The sequence below is a fragment of the Daldinia loculata genome (genome assembly GCF_022478755.1).
Source record: "Daldinia loculata strain CBS 113971 unplaced genomic scaffold F4817scaffold_4, whole genome shotgun sequence".
NCBI classification, from domain to species: domain Eukaryota; kingdom Fungi; phylum Ascomycota; class Sordariomycetes; order Xylariales; family Hypoxylaceae; genus Daldinia; species Daldinia loculata.
In genome coordinates, this window is record NW_026054858.1 from 861,924 (window position 1) to 883,661 (window position 21,738).

A 21,738-nucleotide genomic window follows, 5' to 3' on the forward strand; every position below is an offset into this window, starting at 1 on the left:
CGAACTGCTGGCAACCCGCGAGGGAGAACCAGTAGGAAGGTCAACCAGGCAGAGTATAAGGTAGGAGAAAAGGCGATATAGGTATTGACGTAGGTGTAGAAGTAGGTAGGTCGATTGGCGGGTTGGCGGGTTGGCGGATCGAAACGTTTAATAGGAAGTTATAGGCCGAGACTTGGTTGGATCATAATTTAGGGTTGCGCCGGAGAGAAGAGATATAATTGAAGCTGTCGCTAAAAATGCGTAAAAGGGAGAAAATCCAGATTCAGTCAAGTAGATACGTTCGTATACGTTCGGGGCAACATGTCGGAATGTGAAGGAAAAGGCACGATCGTCAATTTGTCGCTTCTGAGACCTTTTAACAGGAGAGGGAAAATAGGAAAGACAACAATCCTAGATATTGACTTGTTTCTTGATGTGTTCCGGTAATGCATTAACTACCTAGGTACCATTACTACATTTAGGTAATGTACAAACATCAATACTTTTTGGGTAGATATGAGGTACATTCTAGGGAAGTGTAAGGAAGCATGCCCATTGGAGATGGAGACCCGACAAGACATGTGAAGCCACATGGCTTTGCCCAGCCTCCGGGGAAACAGAGGAGCACAAGCCACACCTCTCGATCTGTAGGTACATGGACATATATACCCGACCTGTGTCTATTTCCATAATCGATAGGGAGTACCTACTGCGCAAGTACTACATGTAGTGCGGCGTACCCGGGCATGCGCGTATGCAGGTAATAGACAAGACATAAAATCTACAGCAATAGCATTCATCGCTTAAAGATACCTCATGATCAACATTAGGAGGTACGTAAACACTCAACTTGTAGAAACGAAATGACTGAACCTGAATATGATTTTTTTATTTACTGTCCAAGTTTCATGTTGGAAATTATGACCAAATAGAATAATTATAAAGCTATGACTATGTGAATACCGGCACCAAAACGACCTGTTTACACGAGGGTTTATGAGATACTTACGTGTATGCAAATAAATACAAGTACTGGTTGCCCCGATGACAACCCTAGCCCGATCTAATAGCACCAGGAGGCGCTACGTCAACAGGTCAAGCGCGGTACCCCAGTATTTATTTTTGAATCCGGCCAATCAACTATCCGATAATACCGGATAGATACATATATGTACATACTTATGTACATAACCTAAGACATACATTGTACATATGTAGAATAATAATAAATCAGCAAGCAACAACCTTCCATCGTCATCGTCAACTTCAAAGACGCATGTCCCAATTTTGCGCCCTACAACGTTCGAAATTCCACGCTCTACAGTCCGACCTTTCTAATATACCTCTCTCATTAAAGAGTAAGAGGGTCAAACTTCAAATAAAGCAAGCGCCACCTTTGCCGTTACGTACCTTATACCCGATACCCGATATACTGTGTATCGCCTCAACAAAACATATATTTTTTTAAGATTGCTCCCCGCAAAATCATCCAAGTCTTTGAAGTTTCCACAAGGTGAACCGTGGGAAAGAGTAAACATAGAGCATAATATATTGAATATATTGATTGGCTTAACTCTAAAGCTTATCCCATGAAAACAATGTATGTCTAATCTTTCTGCCCCTTCATTATAACCATTCTTGTTCCCCTAGCCCATGACCCGAGGCCTACAAATTCTCTACGTCTCTACACAAGACATTCACCCACTCCTTTTTCCATGTGCCCTACGAATTCCTAAGCGCCTCAGCTACCATAACAGCAATAAAGCCGTTGTTAGCTGCTGCTTCCGCGAGGAACTTGAAGCCTGAGGTGAGGAACGGGGGGGCCAGGGACGGAGCACGGTGGACGAGAAACGGGGAACAAGAGATGAGGAAGACGCATTGATCTTCTCTCGACTCCATCCTAAACTCTTTGTCTCGCCACGCTTCTCGCAACCTCTACATTCAAAATGCGTCTTCGCCTCCTCAAGGTGCCAGTTCTACCAAAACTAATCAAGAGAGTAGTCTCGATTTTATCGCATCGTCGCGCCCGAAGGAAGTCGACCCAACCCACCCCTAATCGCAAAGCACATAACACATCAGTATCGCCGACGGTCGATCGTAACTGTCCAATCCTGAATATGGCGGACGGAGAGCCCGACTACAGCTCTCTTCCATTAACAGATAGATGGGTACACAAGGTGCGTGCCATCATCATATATTCCCCCTTGTTCCGGCTTTGGTACTAAAACAATATTGGGAGAACAGGTTTGGAAAGTTCGTAAGCAGGCGTACGAAGAGGCAGCGAAGCAATTTGAAATCACTCCCGACGAATACGATCCAGCCTTTCGACCATTCAACCAAGATCCGAGTTTGTGGAAGGGTGCGGTCGCAGATTCAAACGTCGCCGCGCAGTCCGACGGTATTGCAGCATTCTGCGCGTTCCTCAAGTTCGGTGGTAAGGAATGTTGCGTTCGTTCACGTGGTCATGTTGTCACTCCCATCGTCGAGAAGGGCCTTGTATCCACAAGGCCTACCACCAAAGCCTCCTCGGTCGAGGCTCTACTGCTTCTTATCGAGCTCGATGCCGCCGGTCCCATTGTCGAGGATATTCTCCCAGCTGTATCTGCGAAGCAACCCAAAGTCATCGCAGCTGCTCTAGCAGCCCTCACGACCATCTTCCACAGCTACGGCTGCAAGATAGCCGACCCGAAGCCTGTCCTTAAGATCCTTCCCAAAGCATTTGGACACGCGGACAAGAATGTGCGAGCCGAAGCAACCAATCTAGCTGTTGAATTTTACCGATGGCTAAGGGATGCGATGAAACCTATGTTCTGGGGTGATTTAAAGCCCACACAGCAGTCTGATCTAGAAGCCCAGTTTGAAAAGATTAAAGCAGAGCCGCCGCCAAAACAGGAACGCCTTCTACGAACTCAACAGGCAGCCTTGGCTCGTGCTCCGCCCCCCGGGGCTGAAGAGGACGTGGACGACGATGATGGAATCGATGAACCAGCCGAAGTTGATGCCTTCGATCTTGCGGAACCCCAAGACGTCTTATCCAAAGTTCCAGCTAGTTTTCACGACAATCTTGCATCTTCGAAGTGGAAGGACCGTAAAGAGGCTCTTGAGGCGCTCTTTGCTGTACTCAACGTACCAAGAATCAAAGATGGCGACTTCAACGAGATCAACCGTGGCTTAGCGAAGTGCATGAAAGACGCCAATATAGCCGTCGTCACCCAGGCGGCCCAATGTATCGAAGTACTCGCAAAGGGTCTTCGGAAAGGCTATGGTAAATACCGGTCAATCGTCATGACGCCAATCATGGAGCGTTTAAAGGAGAAAAAGCAAACCGTTGCGGACGCACTAGGAGCTGCACTAGACCAAGTCTTTCTAGCGACAAGCTTGTCTGACTGTTTGGAGGAAATCCTATCCTTTCTCCCCCACAAGAATCCTCAAGTAAAGGAGGGAAGCATGAGGTTTCTTGTCCGCTGTCTCAGAACAACCCGGGATCCCCCGAACAAGCAAGAAGTCGCCAGTATTGTAGAAGCCGCGAAGAAGCTACTTGCAGAGGGTAGCGAAGGGTTGAGGTCCGGTGGTGCCGAGGTTCTAGGTACAGTCATGAAGATTATTGGTGAACGTGCCATGAACCCTCACCTAGAAGGCTTAGATGATATACGAAAAACTAAAATCAAGGAGTATTTCGAGAAGGCCGAGGTTAAAGCCAAAGACAAGCCGAAACCAGCCCCAGCTCCGGCAGCACGGGGTCCGCCCGGTGGTCCAAAGAAGATGGGTGGCGGTGCCAAAAAGACCGCTGGGACCGCCAAGAAAGCCGCGCCGGTCGCACAAGAGCCCGCTTCCCTTGCGCCACAGCCGACATCTCGAGCCGCCCCGGGCAGTAAGCTTGGAATGCCCAAGTCTTCTGGCTTGTCCGGGTTAAAAGCACCGCAGAGGCGCCTCGGCGCCCCTGGCATCGCATCCCCCCGAAGAGCGCCAGCCGCTGCTGCCCCTCCGCCTCCAGAGGAAGAAGAAGAGGAGGCCCCGGCATCACCGCCACAGCCAAAACCTCGAGTCGGGCTCGGAAGAGGTGGTCTTGCAGCACGGTCGTTAGCGAAACCTACCGCGCCCGCCGTAACACCTTCGGCACCCTCACCACCTCCGTCAAGTGGGCTTACAGCCATAGAGCGTGCTGAACTAGAGGAACTACGCGCGGCAAACGAACGGCTCACTAAGCAAGTAGATGAGATCCGACACGAACGAAGCAAGCTCATGTCGGAAGTGCAAGAGCTCAAAAATCACAACGCCGGGCTTATCGAGGACCACACGAGAGATGTGCTTAGCATTAAGGCCAAAGAAACTCAATTAGTACGAGCGAGAAGTGACGCAGAAGCAGCCGAGCAAGTAAATGAAAGACTCCGGCGGGAGCTTGAACGTCTCAAGCGTGCACTCAGTAGGGCGGAGGGGCTTGGCGTCTCTGGTGGCATTGGAAGTCCGGGAATGACGAGTCCTACTCCCGACGACATGGGCATCTACCGTGATGGCGCAAACTACCCGGGAGCTAGGACGAGCAGAATGAGCTTCGCCAGCACATTTTCAGAAGAGAAAGAAAACGGCGATGCACCACATAACTACCCTAGGAGCAAGTTAAGTCCAGAGTTAAGATATGGCAGTGGTTCAAGCGGAAGGGGAAGCCCTGCTCGCGGCTTTAGGAGCGCAGCAATAGACGAAGGGGTTAGGCACAACACCGAGTCCGCCGCGAGTTCGATGGCCGCCGGAACCGGTAGTAATGGAGCCGAGAATTGGAAGAGGGCAGCAGAAGTCACGAGTCAACTCAAAGCAAGAATAGAGCAGATGAAGGTAAGCTAGAGAAGTATCCCATCGCTTAATATGAAGAGTAGTAACTAATCAATCGCAGGCGAAGCAGGGGTTCAGCCGATCGTGAAGTAGGGCTTGTTCAAGTGTCTTGTCATCAGGAAATGGCGTTTGTTAGGAGACGAGTCTAAAAGAGGGATCAGGGGTGCGTCATCGGGTGCATTTTCCTGGCGTCGGATTACATACCCCAGTCTATTTTCGTTCGCTACTAAAGCGTTCAGAAATATCATGATAATTATGTTTAGACTCGATTACCTTGTCATTAAAAATAAGGGTGCATTTATACGGATTGAAAGGGGGGGATCATTCAGTCCTATTAGATTTTAATACGGGATGTGGTTTAATATCTTGCACCGTCCTATTTCCCAAGTAGTTTGTGTGTCTATAAACGGTATAGACATGCTGTGGAGTTATACCCGTGCTATTCACACGCAACATGTACCTAGAAATAGAGATGATGTTGTGGCTACTAAGATATGCCTAATCATAAGATTGTTATATTGGAGGTCGACGGTCGACTGTTGAAGCCCCTGGTAAGACTAATTTATGAGTTCATACGACCGCGAGAGCGTAGATGCTCTCAGTATTATTCTGCAATATGCTTCGCTAGGTATAGCTGCTCCTATCCCAATCTATACACACCAGACCAAAAGCGGCCAGGCATTTCATTCATTTAATATTTACTAGTTCGCAGCCGAGCCTTAATATCTTCACCTTACAGTGAGTACGCGATCTCGATTCATGGTCGATTAGAAGCCATATAAGTGCCTACATACCTATGTAAGATACGTCTCGAGCCTACAAGCTAGACTTCTAAGTACAGATGCCAAGATAGCTATATGCTTGCTAATCCTTGATTTTCAGGACGGCCTTGCCAAAATTATCGCCTTTAAGCATTCCCACGAACCCTTCAGCCGCCTTGTCGATACCCTCGGTGACGTGAAGCTTGGCCTTGAAAGATCCTTCTGCGATCCATTTTTGAACTTGTTGCTGGTGCTCTTCGAAGTATGCAGGCCCGAATTCGGGTTGTGCAACAAGGAAACCTTGCATCGTTATGAGCTTTGCAATGAGCTGGAAGAGATTCTTGACACCATATCTTTGGTCAGGTGGCACGTTGTACTCCGAAATCTACTTGTTCGTTAGCACAGACAGGCTATCAAAAAGGGCAAGGAAGGGAAGATGGTACCATTCCGCAAACTGGAATTCGTCCGAGGGTATTCATATTCTCCAAAGCAGCCTCGAGCTGCTCTCCCCCAACGTTCTCGTAGTAGATATCAATTCCGTTGGGTGCGAGGCGCTTCAGCGCATCGAATGCGCTCTCCTTCTTGTAATTAAAACCACCGTCGAATCCGAGCTCATTTATGATATAATCTAGCTTCTCATCAGAGCCAACCGAGCCAATGACTTTAAGTCCTTCATTCTTCGCGACTAGACCCACGACCTGCCCAACAGCGCCAGCAGCCGAACTAACGAATATTGTTTCTCCCTTCTTTGGTTTTCCAATCTTATGAAGACTCGAATAGGCCGTTAAGCCAGGCATGCCTAAGGGGCCTAGAAACATGCCAAGATCGAGATTATGCGGGTTGTCGATCTTGCGCACCTTGGCAGCGGAAACATCAGGAACTGTGGCGTACTCGGCAATAGGAAGAAATGCGGACACAATATCTCCTTGGCGGAAATCCGACGTGTCCGACTTTAGGACTCGGGCAATGGTGCCATTTGAGAATGGGCCGTTAAGATCGAAAGGCGGCGAGTAAGACTTGACACTAGCATCACGCATCCTGCCGCGGAGATAGGGGTCGAAGGAAGCATAGAGTATCTCAACGATCAGGCCGCCTTTTGGAGGAGCCGCATCGAGGTCAATGGGCCGCTCCTCAACGGCAAGATGCTCTCCTGGAACAGGAAACCCAGTAGGGACCTTTTTGAAAATAAGAGACTTATTTGGCGCCATTGTTGAATCACGCGAAGTCGACTACCCCTCAGATTTTAACTGTAGTAGAATATGGGCTGACGTCTGGCGAGGATAGGTTAATCAAGGTCAGGTAAGAGTCAAAGTATATTTCTACTCCTTTAAATATATACTGTTTATTTTCTGGATGTGAAGCAAGTTTATGTGTACGATGTAAGTCGAAAATGTTAAAGGTAGATGACGTCTTGATACGTTTGCAGCTAACTACTAAACGGGTCTACCTCCGATGCTATTGACTTAGATTTATATCATCATAGATGTAAACGGGTTTCATATTTTTTCGACGGGTATCTATGGATACCAACCTAGGTTATGAGCTCGTGAGGTCCCACATGCCTAGGTAAAATTCTAGGCAAATTACCTAGTATTTGCAAATTGCAATCCCGATACGGAGTTCATGGCCGTGTTGATTTATAATCCAACCTAGAAATACTACACTGAAATACCTAACCTAACATAGGTACGTAACATAGGTAGGTACGTATGTAGGTATCATACGTGTATGTATGGATCGATGGAGGTATGCATGATATAAGTCAGACCATGCCTACATACAAGTACCTACCAAGCGTCACACGATGATATACATACACTTCCTCATTCGGCCTTTATCCCGACCATCGTCTCTCACCCGCCCGCCACGCGAAAAATATTCTAAACCCTGTCCCGCATCTTGTATTTATACCGATCTTGACGTGCAACATCCAACAGCCGCATATTAGCATTAGCATATACCGTAGGTACATAATGTATTACAGTCCCAAGATTTCCTTCCGGCTCACAACTTCAACTGCTATCACTACCTACCTACTATGAAGATACCCAAGTTTGCCAAGGTAAACCCGACACTGTGCTCGACATATTATAGTATAAGATATATTACATAGCGAGGCCTACTTTGTATACTTCTCGCGAAGTTACTTACTGCCATGTTATCTAGCTTTATAAGATTGACACCATCATCCGAATGAAAGTTGAATCAGTATAATGAGATAGTGGTCATCAATTACTCTCCAAGGATTCCATAAGTCTCTATCCCAAAATGCTTAAGCTGACTGTTCACCCCCTTGGTCCTGCTCTGCTTGCTCCTTTCGGTCCCTCCGCCACACAAGCCACCAGGAAGTCAAGATTGCAGCGATTCCGATACTCAGGAACCCGAGACAAATTCCATACGACACATGGTACGAGGGGCCAAACACTGTGCTGTAGACATGCGGGCCTGCGATGCCGCTAAATTGCGCCATAGCATTCGTCCACCCAATACCTAACCCAGATGCAACTGTCCCCCTGAGTGCTCGAATACGCTCCGGCCATATTACTGGATATGCCGAGCCCGCGCACGAGACGGCGACAATCAAGAATATATACCTCACTACCGAGTTGCGGACTGTAAAGAGAATTATATAGCAAACAATGATAGTCGACTCAACTGCGAAACTGTCAGCATCCACAACAATACGTTCCGTGATTGACTCTACACTCACTTATAACAGCAGTAGTCCACGGCCTAATAGTCTTTTTATGCAAAAAGTAACCTAAGATATTCAAGAAGAGGAACGCGGATAGGTAAGGAGGCTGTAATGTAGACATTAGATATAATCTTAGGTTAGAGGCAGGTCCATCTTCTTACAATATTCATAAGCTGCGAGTTGGACGTCGTCGTGAAGCCCAGTTCATAAATGACAGTGGGCAACGCTGTCCCAATACCAAAGCCACCGATTCCATGGCAGATCCAATACAAGGTAAATGTATAAAAGGTGGGATCTTTGATAAGCTTTTTCAGCGATTCGAAATCCCAGTACCCTTTTCTTCCCGAGGGGGCAGTCTTTTCGAGACGGTCTCGTAAAAAGTCTCGCTCCTCGTCTGTGAGCATCAGGGCTGTCTCGGGGTAGTCCGGTAGCCATAACGCCCCAACCGAGAGCACAATAGCAGGCAAACCTTCAATCAAAAAAAGCCATCGCCAACCAGCAAGACCGCCTAGTCCATCCTAATGATAAGATCGTCATTAATGACACTCGCTAATCAGGAGCAAAATTCCCCACGCAGCTGGGTAATCATAAATAAGACGGTATGAGATAGGGTTGCTTACCATGAAGCCAATGGCATAAGCAAGCAGGCCGCTCACCGCCGGAGAAAGCTGACCAAGCGAGTAGAAAATAGCAATCCTCTGTGGCATTTCAATAGGCTTATACCAGAAGGCCATGTGGTATAATACGGCAGGATAGAACCCAGCTTCGGCCAGCCCAATGGCAAACCGAACACACATCATCTATAGGTATACATCCATGTTAGAGTCTACAAGATCAATAGCTCCGAATCTCAGAGAACCCATAACTACTTACACCTGTGAAGTCCTGTGCTGCTGCAGATGAGCAGGCAGATATACCCCAGCCGAGGATGAGTACAAACATCCATCTCGAAGGTGAAAACACCTTCATCGCGAGGGTGTTCGTGGGTTCAAAAACCATGTAGCTATAGGAGAATATAGACAATGTCCAGGCCCATTGAGAAGGGCTCAGTCCTAGCTGCTTCTTGATACCTGTGCCATTTTCAAGATTGATGATAGCTGCATTTGAATAATTGGAGGAGTCGATAACTCTGAAGACGTAAACCAATGAATAAAAGCCAACTAGCCACATATCTATCTTCCTCATCACGACCCTCTCAAGCTTCAAGTCGGCGCCAGATAAGTCTTGATCCATAGCAACATCGGTGTCAGTGCCGCGTTCCGAGACTGCCGTTTCATCGACTTTGATGTCGAATTTACTACTACTGGAAGCCATGTTGAGATTTGCTAGGCTAGTAGTATACAAATAGCCCTATGGGAAACAACCTATACCAGAGTTAGATATAACAGATTCTCTTTTAAAACCTCTGATAGGTGCAATGTCGGACAAGCGGACTTGCCTTGAGGAACGAGAAAAGAGTGGCCAGCCGAGTCGGCGGCGGTAGCCTTTACATAGATAGATGAGCGTGGCCCGAATTACGACGTCAAGGGGTTGGCGGCGGTTTGCCGAGCTTAAGCTAGGCACGACCTTTTATTGCGTTATCACATCATATTATAAGAGTGTACATCGGAATTAGAGACCCTCTACGGTTAGTTCTATATTCCAGACCCTGGGAAGAGCTAACGGAGATAGCAAGTTAATCTCTATCACTTATGACCTCCGTGGCGAAAGCGAGGGGGGCAACCGGGCTCCGGTGACCCCTATTTCGAAGTCTGCCATCAACTACCGCGAGAAACCAGCCGTTGCGGAGGGGCACCCGATGCTCTCGGGACCGTATTAGGTATTCCGGCAGTTCCTCTAACCTCATTGATGGGTTTCCGAGCACGCCTGCGATGAGGTCGATGAGAACACAAAGCACGCAACTACCCCCGCAACCACCCCACGACAAGTCGACCAATCACATTAAAAGGCATACGCTATACTCCATGGAAGAACACTTACAACTAACTAGTTTGACTAAATATTGTGATAAAAAACAATATCTAGTGTACATAGTTTGGTTGATATAAGACAAGACTATCTTGGTCGGACTGAGCTACGGATATTTATCCGTCCAAAAAAGAAATTAATAAACATTCTTTGAGTCAATCAGTATGGCCCCTATTGCTATCGAGACGCCAGCGGCAAGCCAGCTGCATGATAGTAAAGTTCTAGTGAAACCGTGGACTCGGCCAACTAAGACTTCAGAGAATCTTGAATATGCAGAACTGCCCAAGATTGATCTGTCGCGGTTTGACGAGCCCGGCGGCAAGCAAGAGCTTGCTAAGAAACTTTACGATGCCGTCACTAAAGTTGGTTTCTGGTCCGTAGTCAATACGGGCATTGATGATGAACGTGTTCTCCGTCAGTTCAGCATCGGGAATACATTTTTCAAAGAGCCCCTAGAGGAGAAAAGACGGTTTCCCTGTAACTTTGCTGAAGGCGAGTATTTCGGATACAGAGAGAATTCCCGCTGGATTGGCGACACGGGAGTCAAGGAGAATGTGGAGATGCTGAATATACCCAAAGCCATTCCAGCTTTTGACAACGTCGGGAAGCACAGGATTGTCGAGCAGAATTGGGGCGAGATTGCGTCCTTTCATAGAGATCTGTTCGACAAGGTGATCCGGAAACTCTTCGTACTCATTTCCATCATCCTTGAACTTCCAGAAAATTACCTCGCAGATGCGCACGCTTATGACGAGGAGTCGGATGACCACCTCAGGTACATGATCTACAACGTAAGAAGTCAAGAGGAATGGGACAAAGCCCAAGCCTACTCTAAGGGTGGTCACACCGACTTTGGCAGCTTGACTCTGCTATTCTCTCAACATGTTGCCGGGTTACAGATACGCACGCCAGAGGGCGAGTGGAAATATGTGAGCCCCGTAAAGGGTGGTAGTAAGTCGACCTCTCCGCTACGCATAGTCCTATACTAACCCAGGGGTATTAAGTCACTTGCAACGCGGCGGATACTTTGACGTTTCTAACAAACGGTAAATACCAAACTCTCCAAATCAGTTGCCCGTGCACCAAGCTTACCAGACTATGAGGGTTCATCAAGTCAACTGTTCACCGTGTGGTCACGCCGCCGAAAGATCAAATCAACATTCCCCGACTTGGTTTACTCTATTTTAGTAGGCCTGGCGCGAACACGCCTATGAAGACTGTCCCATCTCCGCTGCTAGACCGTCTTGGGATCATTCCAGCGGAAGATAAAGACCCGAACAAGCCAGTAGTCTCCGGGACTGAGTACGTGAGAGCACGAGTTAAGGATGTGCATTATAAGACTATTCTCGACAAGCGTGAGGGGACTTCTTTCGAATTCAAGGGATTGAGTGTACAGAATTACTACAAGTAGTCCGATGATGATTTATCCCAGTGTGCAATTCTATACTCTCCCAAGCTACTCCTATAAGGGTCTTGATATATAGGCGAAAGAATGAGGATTACAAAGACTGAGCTTATAAATCGTTCGGGCTAAGGGAATTATATTTGCCTAGTTTAAGATTGGGTAATAATACACACATTTCCGCGTATAAGTGGTATACACTACGATTCATCCATGTATCGATGCAATAACTAGGTCCTCTTGATGTAACAATGATAACAATCTTTCACCGCCTCTATCAAGTGAAGAGTTAGAAGCCACTGGGACCGAGTAAATAAATACACGCCGTACAGTGGATCAAGGCTTGCCGGTTCGATTATATTCCGATACAGCCTCTGTTATATAGAAAAACTAATAGCATTTGAATTTCTATGAACCAGCTTAACATCTTAAAGCTCGAACATTTCATAGAGGCTTCCTTCGACATCAATTTAACAATAAAAGAAAGAAAATGACATCAATAATAAGTTTTCCAAAATACCTAGTGCTACCCAGGTATTCTAGCCGCTACGAACTTTTTCTAAACCCCATAGTATAGAGTTCCCCTTGGATATGGTGTAGGTACGTAATGATTATCGCTATATAACATCGAGTATTACATAATTAGACCTCGGCGTGTTGACTTCAGCCATAAAGGCCCCCTTTGGTCCCCTTCCTCTTTACCTTCTTCGCTATAACACAGCATATCTCAGCACAGCAGAGGCAACTATTATCAACCACCAAGGTAACAATGGCATCGAAAATGAAAGCATTGGTCGTCGCCGAGGGCAAGACGGCAAAGGTCCAAGATATAGATGTCCCCAAACCTAGCGAGGGAGAAATCCTAGTCAAAGCCCACTATGTCGCTCAAAACCCAACGGACTGGAAGAGCATGCTGTCCGTACCTCCTGGTCGGATACTGGGCTGTGACTTTGCCGGTACTGTGCAAGACACCAACGGCTCCCACTGGCGAGAGGGACAGCGTGTCGCTGGTTTCGTCTTTGGATCATCTACCAATCCGCCTCGAGGAGCATTTGCGGAATACATCGTCACCGAGGCAAGCCTGGTCTACCCAATCCCGGACAAAGTCTCCTACCAAGATGCCGCCGCGATCCCGCTCGCCTTTGCAACCGCTATGCAAGCCATGTTCGGGAGGCTAAAACTGCCTGAGCCAAGCAAGCCGGCCAAGACTGCCTTTCCCTTCCTTATCAACGGGGGCACGTCAAGCGTGGGCCAGTACGCTATCCAACTAGGAAAATTAGCCGGCGTCTTCGTCATCGCTACCGGATCTTCCCAGCATCATGAGCTTCTAAAGTCGCTAGGTGCCGATGCCGTCATAGACTACAAGGATCCCAATTGGCCCGAGCAGATCCAGAAACTCACGCACCACGGGCTCGAGTTTGCTTTCGATTGTATCAGCGAGAACGGCACGGTAGAGGCCGTTGCAAAGGCTGTATCACCAACCAAGGGCGGCCACATTGTCACCACCCTCCCTGTGGATAAGATTAGAGAGAAGATCGAGAATAAGAAGATCAAGCTAGAAAGCACAATCGTCTACACCGTATTCGGGCGGCCTATAAAATACGGCACCTTTGACAACTGTGGAGAGCCAACTCCGCAAGACAAGGCCTTGTGGGAGAAGTACTTGACGATGCTCCCGGAGTTGCTGTCCAGCGGTAAAATCAGGCCCAACAAGGTGAGAGAGCTTGGTGGCTTCGATAGTATATTGACTGGCTTCCAAGAGCAGCAAGAGGGTAAGGTCAGGGCTGAGAAGCTAGTTTATAAGATCTCATAGGCCGTATGAGATCAGAGACACCACGTATATAGAATCCTATATATTAGTCATGCTTCAATGGCATTAGCTTGTGTTGATAGCAGATTTAATAATCTTATACTGGAAGGTCCAACTTTGATATACTGGTCTAGTATTGGTCATCTCATAGCGACTCTATTACTTGCCCTGTTGGTAGTCAGCTCGCGTATAGCCTATGCAGTATATTAGATGGCCTTTGCAGAACCACCATTGTTAATCTATGTCCAAACACCGCACCACACACAACCACCATATTTTTAACACAGTACCACCCGAAATCAAGGGGGATTTCTATGCCCGATGCCCGAGTTTACGAGGGGTTATTGTGTCGAATTTTTTCCATGGCCCAAATAGGAAAGTAACTCAATGGGCAGTATCTGGCACGTGCGCAATTATGTAAACTCGGGCATATTGTGCAGCCCGCAGGGCTGCCTCCAGTATATGTAGAGAGCCTAGGTAGGAATAGCATCCCAAGAAAATAGAATACATCCTCGGCGTATAGCAACTTCTGAATTATCTTTTATTTTGGTCATCCCGTACGGTGTTGGGCCCAACAGTCCGTTATAGTCTATCGGTATCTACTTAACAGGTCCGAGCCTCAACTCATGCCGCCTTCTTATCCGCCTGTTTCTCTGACGGGAAGGGATTATACGAGCCTCGGTCGGCCTGCAGTCCTCGTAGCTTCTCGATCACCTCGTCTAGGGGCACAGGCTTACCCCGGTCCTGGGTAGATGTATCATCTCGGTATCGCACATTCACTTGTCGACCTTTCATCTCCTCGTCTCCGACAACTAGATTTTGGCGATCGCGTCAGTATTCACGTTGACTCAAAGAAGATAGTTTTAACAACTCCAATGGGACGAAATGCTTACCGAATATAAAGTTGTACTGTGCTAGCTGTGCACTTCGCACCTTCTTGGGAAGCGTGTTTCCGCTAGTGTCGATATCGACGAATATCTTCTCCTTCTTGAGAATATCCCTAACTTCTTGTGCATATGACATGAAGCCCATTCCGACTGGGATAACCATCACTTGACGCGGGCTCAGCCAGAAAGGCCACTTTCCTGCAAAGTGCTCGATGAGAATACCTAAATAATTAAACGTAAGCAGTCTAATCGTCTTTATGTTCCCGGACGTTCGACATTCTTACCCATGAATCTCTCTATAGATCCCGCCATAGCGCGATGAATGATAACTGGGCGTGCGCAACCGGGACTCAAAGGCTTGATGACTCTCTCCCGTTTCGCTCCACTCTCACCTGTGCCTGGGTTCGCCAGGGCCGCGTTACCCGGTTGGACTTCGCTTGCTTTAGCTCCTGCCGCCTCTGCAGCAGGCTCATCCTGCTTGGGTTTTGCAGCGTGCGTCTCGGCTGTGACATATTCGAGACCAAAGTCTACCAAGTGTTAGCAACGAATATGTAGTATCATCGGAAGGGATATTACTCTCGGGGCCCATAAAGTCAAGTTGAATTGTAGCACATTGCCACTCCTGAATATACGGTCAGCTCGACTCCTTGGACTAGCAACACACGAGGTTTGAAATGAAAGCCAAACGCGGTGCTTGCACTGCGATCAAGCTATATGATAGAATAAGTAGGTATACTAACTCGGTTCAAACAGTCTAGGATCTTGATATCGATCTAAAGTATAGTTAGCAAAGCTGTAGATGATCAGAGCAGAACCACTTAAAATATTACCTTAGGTCCGTAGAAGGCGCCATCCCCCTCATTGAGAGTCCACGACACGCCACTAGGTCCGGCCGCAAACCCGTTAAGAGCCTCTTTTAGCATGCTCTCGGCCGTGTCCCAGGTCTCAATCTGGCCCATAAACTTTTCGGGGCGGGTAGATAGTTGAAGCTTGAAGGTAAATCCCAGGAGGCCATACATCTCGGAGAGGAAATCAAACAAATCGGAAATCTCACTTGTGACCTGGTCGAGTCGGCAGAAGATATGGGAATCGTCTTGCTGGAATCGACGGACGCGAGTAAGGCCTGACAGGGCACCGCTCGCCTCGTTCCGGTGGAGGACACCAAAGTCGGCGAGACGCAATGGCAGCTGACTGTATACCTTGGGACTGTGAGCAAACATGAGGAAATGGGCCGGGCAATTCATGGGCTTCAGGCCCCATTTCTCCTTATTCAGATCTATGACAAACATGTCCTCTTGGTAATACTCCCAGTGTCCGCTCATCTTCCAAAGCTCCGAATTGAAAATGTTGGGAGTAATGACTAAGGTAGGCAGTTAGTTAACCATGATTGGAAAAGGGGGGGGATAGGGGTCGGTAATAGACAAACCTTCTTGATAATCACGTTTGTGGTACTGATCTCGGATGTATGCGAGAAGCGTATTGTAGATCCTTGTACCGTGAGGCAAGAAGAAGGCCGAGCCAGGAGAGAGTTCGTGAAACATGAAGAGCTCTTGCTCTTTACCGAGCTTTCGGTGATCTCGCTTGGCTGCCTCCTCCAGGAATTTCTTATGCTCTGCCATCTTCTTCTTATCCGGGAAGGATACACCATAAATACGTTGGAGGGAATCGTTCTCCTGAGATCCTAGAAAGTATGATGCCGAGTTCTTCATGATGGAGAATGCTTCGATTCGACCAGTGTCAGGCACATGCGGCCCACGGCAAAGGTCGATCAAGGGACCGTTACGATATACGGTAGTAGAAGTACCATCGGGAATCTTGGTGGAGATGATGTGCTGCTTGTATTTGTTATAGCTGAACATTTCGAGTAGCTCATCCTTGGTCATCTCAAGACGTTCGAATCGTTGGCGCTCTTTAACAATATCTCCAACGATACGCTCCAGAGGCGTCCAGTCGCTTGTCTGGACAGCACCTCCGCCGGGTAGGGCCATCTCATAGTAGAAACCATCATCGATCGGGGGCCCGATACATAAGGAACAGCCGAACCTCCTCTCGCAGGCCTCGCCAAGGATATGGGCCGAGCTGTGCCAGAACACCTCCTTTCCCTTAGGGTCGTCAAAGGTTAATAATTCGAGTTTGCAACTTTGCTCCAGAGGCCTCTCCAAGTCCCATAATTTGTCTCCGTCTATTCTAGCGACAACAGAGCGCTTGTACAAACTATTCGACACACCCTTCGCAATCTCGCCAGGTGTGGTCTCCCAGCTCGTTCCAATCTTGACAGAGCCGTCAGGTAGGGTAATTGTAATCTGCTCTCGCGGTCTCTTGGCAATTTCCTCGTCATACTTCTTCTTTAGACGGTCAAACAAGTCGAGGCGTGTCTTGAGGAAATCAGGCGGTGGTGTCATCTCGAGGGGACCAGTGCTAACATCTTCGCCGGCTGCTTTACTCTTTTTGTCCTTCTTTGAAGGCTTTGGCCCACCAACCACAACCTTCTTGACATCCCCAGACCCGGCGTCAGCCATGTTGTCGTATTATTTTAAGGGGAGTCAAGTGTTTGTCGAGCAGGGTAAAGTCGGGGTTGCGGGTTTGCGGGTTTGCGGGTTTGCGACTTGGGAATGGAAAGAACTGAAGGAAAGTTGGGTTGAGTCACAAGTTCACAACCAATGACAGAAACAACGCCGTATTCGCTGTTATGTAACAACGTTAAATTAACAGCGTTAAATGGTAAGGTATAAATGGTATAATACATAAACGCAGGTGCTTCCCAGGGTAAAATATTATTTAGCCCACCAATGCCCCTCTACCCCGCCAGCCCCGCATAGATACAAAGTACCTTGATAACGATTACCCCTTTATCAATATTACCTTCATCAATGTTACTTAGGTACAATATGCATCCATATTTTCATATTTTAAATGTTACATGCCTTTTACATTTGACTTATTATGAATTGAATGACGACTTGGTAACAGCACATAACTCATAATAAATACAAACGAATACATTAATTGTTACTACTACTACTACTACTACTACTACTCTTCTCGTATTACGCTTTAATCAATGGTTACCCTTAATGAACACACTTATGCTAATCACTCAAACAACAATATCCCCCCCCCTCCCCCCCCTTTCTCGTCCCCCCTTACTCATCCGTATTATTCGCGCCATTACTTTTCCTACCTGACAATGCTTCGGCCTTAGATTTACTGTTCGGATCAAAATAAGGCATCTCTCCTATCCCGACCGCCCGGTTTCCGAACCTCTCTCCAAGACCATCGTAGTCAAAAGTAGCAGTATGAAAAGCGCTTCTATTATCCCAGATTGCTGTATTATTTTAGTATCTAATATATGTCGATACTTAAGCTATTAGGAACTTACCTAGGTCATTCTTGTTCCTCCATTTAAATCGAACTTGCAATTCATGGTTCTCGAGAATTGTTCGACCAAACTTTTCGAGTAACTCCGAGGATTCTTGGTCTGACAATTCGTTGATATACCTTGGAAACGGTCCGACCGCAAAGATACTTTTCCACCCAGTAACTGGGTTAGTCCTAACTACTGGATGGACTGCTTTCAGTTCTCTTCCGACATTGGCATCATTTCCTCTTGGTCCCTCGTGTAATTTGACTTTTTCGGGATTCGCTGCGGCGGCAGCCAAGAACCCTTCCCCAATAAACGTAGCTGTCAGGCCCTCTAAGAATTTCTGATACGGCTTCGAGAATAGGTCATATATATCATATCCAGATGCCCAAAGTGTGTCACCCCCGGTAGTCGGAAGCTCCGTCAGACGGAGGGAGGTATAATCGGCAGGGACAGGTTCAAATTGAATATCCGAATGCCACTGTGCGGCATCATACCTCTTACTTTTCGATTTACGTAGGTCTCTTTGGAGCTTCTTCCGCTGCAGCGAGCTGATAGTGCTAATTTGATCATCGCCCACTCCAAACTTCAGATGTGCCGTTCAAGATCGGGTGTATATGCAATGTTGAATCACTCGGTTTCCCAGTGAGTTGACCTAGCCGGTGAACTAGTTGCTTCTGAAGATCGTTTGTAAGGTTATCCTGAGAACGAAAGAACACCACACCCCTCTGGGAAACTACACAGAGTTAAGGTCACAACTTCCTTGTAAAAGGAGTAGCTCATATCAAATCAAACTTACTAGTGATAGCAAGGTCACGAATAAGGTCGTCGGCATTGCTAGCGTTGAGCAAGTCGTCAACAATGTTCAGACTCGGATATTCCCGGCCAATAGTGGGGGTTGTCTCTTCGTAGGAGAACTTCTCTAGAGCTCCGACGAGGCTTAAGGGAAACGGGTACGAACGCTCCTTATCTTCATGGAGCTGTACAGGCTGGGTAGCTCCAGTGGTAAGCGCTTCCAGTGCCATGTATGCTGTATTTATACGATAAGTCTTATCTCAGTAAACTCAGACCACAAATTCGAGATCGTTCGTGGGGTTGTACCTCCCTTAGCCACACTTTTTTTTAACCAATCAAACCCCGGAACAACCCCTTAAAACAATCTCGAATCTGTGGTTTAAGGCAGGTCTAAGACCTTGTACACCAGAATTATACGTTTAACTTATTTCAGTAGCTTAGACCAGAATTCGAGAAGCGGGCTTTGCTTATCTCAGTAAACTTAGACCACATTTCGTAAGGGCGCGGGCTGCGCCCGCACCGGCGCCACAGGTGCCTTGAAAACGCATGGCCTGTGTGTTTATATTTGTGGGTTACGGGTATGTTATTTTACGAAATGTGGTTTAAGGTTGGCTTAAGCTTAAGCGTTTGTTGTAAAGAGATTTTGGTAATAAATAATTAAGTATTATATTTACGATAATTTAATATAATATAATAACGTATAAAATAGTTTTAATTTAAATGATTTAAAGTTAATAATATATTATATTTATTTATTTAAATTTTTTATATATTTATATAACGTTACGTTTTTATATTATAATTTTAAACGTTAAAACTTTTTTACGGTAATAATATTATTAATTATTATAATTAATAATATAATTAATAATATGTATTAATAGAATAAAATGCGTTATATTTTAACTTTAATATAATAATTTAAAGTTTTTTATTTTTTTTATATATTTATACGGTATTATTTTTTTATATATTAAATTTTAACGTATAAAAATGTTATATTAAAATTTATATTTATAATAATATTTATAATAACATTTATAACCACGTATAAAATAATTTATTTTATATTTAAAAATAATAATATTATTATTTAAACTTTTTTATTTTTTTTTATATTTGTATAATTTTGTTGCGATTATTGTTGCGGTTAATGCGTTGCGACCGGTAAATATTATAATTGGTAAGTATTACGGTTATTTTTAATATTTTAAAAGATTTAAAATACGTGGATTTAATTAATAAATTTAATAATAAAGTTAATATAATTATATAATTAATAATTATTTATTGTAAAAACGTGTTAGCGTTATTGTTTTTAATGATTTTATTAATTAATTAATTATTACGACCGGTGTTATAACCGGTGTTACGATTGTTATAACCACTTTTAATACTTTAAAAGATTTAAAATATGTGGATTTAATCGATAAATTTAATAATAAAATTAATACGATTGTATATAATTATTATTTATTGTAAAAATGCGTTAACGTTATTGTTTTTTTAATAATTTTATTAATTAAATAATGTTAATATTGTTTTTTATAAAACGATTTTTTAAAAAAAACGTGTTTAAAGTAATTTTAAATTAAAGTTTCGATTTTTTTTAAAAAAAGTTATACGGGTTATGATTGGTTAAAAAAGTGGTGTGGTTAAAGGAATATAACCTTATAAACCAAAAAAAATCGAAATTTTAATTTAAAGTCATTTAAAATAAAGTTTTATTTATTGGTTTACGCCATAGCGTTATATAAACGCATGTTTATGTGTTTATATTTATAAGTTACCAATTAAATGTTTTTTAAATTTTAATTTAAGTTAATTTAAACGTTAAAAAAATTTATATAATATAATTTTTTTAATAATAATAAATTAATAATAAATTTATAATAATTTAATATTTAATAATAATGTATAAAATATTTTTTATTTTTATAATTTAAAGTTAATATTTTACTTTTTTTACTTTTTTATGTTTTTTATATATTTATATAATATTACGTTATAATATTATAAATTTTAACATTTAATATAAAAAATAATATTATAATTTATAATATAATTAATAATAAATTATAATTAATATTATAATAATATTTATAATAATATTTATAATTTATAATTACGTATAAAATATTTTAAAAGTTATTATTTAATTATTTTAATATTTTCGTTTTTTTTTTATATTTATATAATTTTATCGCGTATTATAATTACCGAATTACAATTACCGCGTTATAACCGATATTACGATCGATATTATAATTAATATTAACCATTTTTATTAACATTATAACAATATTTATAACAACATTTATAATACCCGTAACCACGTATAAAATGTTTTAAAAATTATTATTTAATTGTTTTAACTTTCCCGGCTTTTTTTTATACCCGTATAACTTTATTATATACCGTGTTATAACCGATATTACAGTTAATATTAACCACTTTTAACTTTATTTTTAATATTTTAAAAAATTTAAAATATATAAATTTAATTAATAAACTTAATAATAAAGTTAAAAAATATTTAATAAATAAATTATTATTTACATTAATATTAATATATTATAAAAAAAATAAAAAAATTTAAATTAACTTAAATTAAAAATGTAAAATTTTTTTTAAAAATAAATTAAAAATATAATTGGTTAAAAATTAATATAGTTAAAAAAATATAATAAAATAAACAAAAAAAAATTTTACATTATTAATTTAAACTTTATTAACATAACGTTTAACGTTTTAAAACAATAATATTAACGAAATTATTAAAATAATATTATTAAAATAATAATATTAATGCGTTTTTATAATAAATTTAATTAATTATATAATTATATTAATTTTATTATTAAATTTATTAATTAAATTTATACATTTTAAGTTTTTTAAAATATTAAAAATAATTATAACGGTTATAACGCGTTAATTGTAACATCGGTTATAACGGTAATTATAACGCGTAACGATAATTGTAATAAACGTTAAAACTTAATATATAAAATCGTATAAATATGTAAAAAAAGTTAAAAAGTTTAAAAAATAATATTATTAATTTTAAATTATTAAAAAAAAAAATTTTATATGTAATTATAAAATAAATATTAAATTATTATTATATTTAAATATATAATTATTATTATATTTAAATATATAATTATTATTATATTTAAATATATAATTATATATATATTTTAAAACGTTAAAGTTTAATATATAAAAACGTAATACCGTATAAGTATAT

The 21,738-nt window shown here is 43.1% G+C and overlaps 7 protein-coding genes across 7 annotated transcripts; 3 read left to right on the top strand and 4 right to left on the bottom strand.

Moving 5' to 3' along the window:
* Positions 1–2,096: 2,096 nt before the first annotated feature.
* Positions 2,097–4,894, top strand: F4817DRAFT_356279 (ARM repeat-containing protein; the record flags this gene model as incomplete). Its single annotated transcript, XM_049305774.1, has 3 exons — positions 2,097–2,156; positions 2,224–4,809; positions 4,868–4,894. The coding sequence occupies 3 exons, from the start codon at positions 2,097–2,099 to the stop codon at positions 4,892–4,894; spliced, it is 2,673 nt and encodes an 890-aa protein (XP_049163075.1).
* Positions 4,895–5,337: 443 nt separating this feature from the next.
* F4817DRAFT_325871 (NAD(P)-binding protein) lies at positions 5,338–7,089 on the bottom strand. Its single transcript, XM_049301820.1, has 2 exons — positions 6,011–7,089; positions 5,338–5,952 (listed from the first exon to the last, which is right to left on the bottom strand). The coding sequence occupies exons 1-2, from the start codon at positions 6,773–6,775 to the stop codon at positions 5,671–5,673; spliced, it is 1,047 nt and encodes a 348-aa protein (XP_049163076.1). The 5' UTR covers positions 6,776–7,089; the 3' UTR covers positions 5,338–5,670.
* Positions 7,090–7,839: 750 nt separating this feature from the next.
* F4817DRAFT_356281 (MFS general substrate transporter) lies at positions 7,840–9,447 on the bottom strand (the record flags this gene model as incomplete). Its single annotated transcript, XM_049305775.1, has 5 exons — positions 7,840–8,222; positions 8,278–8,368; positions 8,424–8,780; positions 8,883–9,062; positions 9,136–9,447. The coding sequence occupies 5 exons, from the start codon at positions 9,445–9,447 to the stop codon at positions 7,840–7,842; spliced, it is 1,323 nt and encodes a 440-aa protein (XP_049163077.1).
* Positions 9,448–10,309: 862 nt separating this feature from the next.
* On the top strand, positions 10,310–11,682 carry F4817DRAFT_182421 (Clavaminate synthase-like protein). Its single transcript, XM_049298369.1, has 3 exons — positions 10,310–11,181; positions 11,235–11,276; positions 11,334–11,682. The coding sequence occupies exons 1-3, from the start codon at positions 10,395–10,397 to the stop codon at positions 11,639–11,641; spliced, it is 1,137 nt and encodes a 378-aa protein (XP_049163078.1). The 5' UTR covers positions 10,310–10,394; the 3' UTR covers positions 11,642–11,682.
* Positions 11,683–12,127: 445 nt separating this feature from the next.
* Positions 12,128–13,755, top strand: F4817DRAFT_182429 (GroES-like protein). Its single transcript, XM_049298370.1, has one exon. The coding sequence runs from the start codon at positions 12,402–12,404 to the stop codon at positions 13,443–13,445; it is 1,044 nt and encodes a 347-aa protein (XP_049163079.1). The 5' UTR covers positions 12,128–12,401; the 3' UTR covers positions 13,446–13,755.
* Positions 13,610–16,848, bottom strand: F4817DRAFT_366841 (threonyl-tRNA synthetase; the record flags this gene model as incomplete). Its single annotated transcript, XM_049307043.1, has 7 exons — positions 13,610–14,254; positions 14,336–14,551; positions 14,614–14,856; positions 14,906–14,951; positions 15,070–15,102; positions 15,160–15,689; positions 15,756–16,848. 7 exons carry the CDS (start codon positions 16,846–16,848, stop codon positions 14,067–14,069), a joined length of 2,349 nt encoding a protein of 782 aa, XP_049163080.1. The 3' UTR covers positions 13,610–14,066.
* A 624-nt stretch (positions 16,849–17,472) lies between these two features.
* On the bottom strand, positions 17,473–18,715 carry F4817DRAFT_312177 (taurine catabolism dioxygenase; the record flags this gene model as incomplete). The annotated part of the gene is made up of 4 exons (XM_049300094.1): positions 17,473–17,654; positions 17,709–18,269; positions 18,325–18,426; positions 18,490–18,715. The coding sequence occupies 4 exons, from the start codon at positions 18,713–18,715 to the stop codon at positions 17,473–17,475; spliced, it is 1,071 nt and encodes a 356-aa protein (XP_049163081.1).
* Between the last annotated feature and the right edge of the window lie 3,023 nt (positions 18,716–21,738).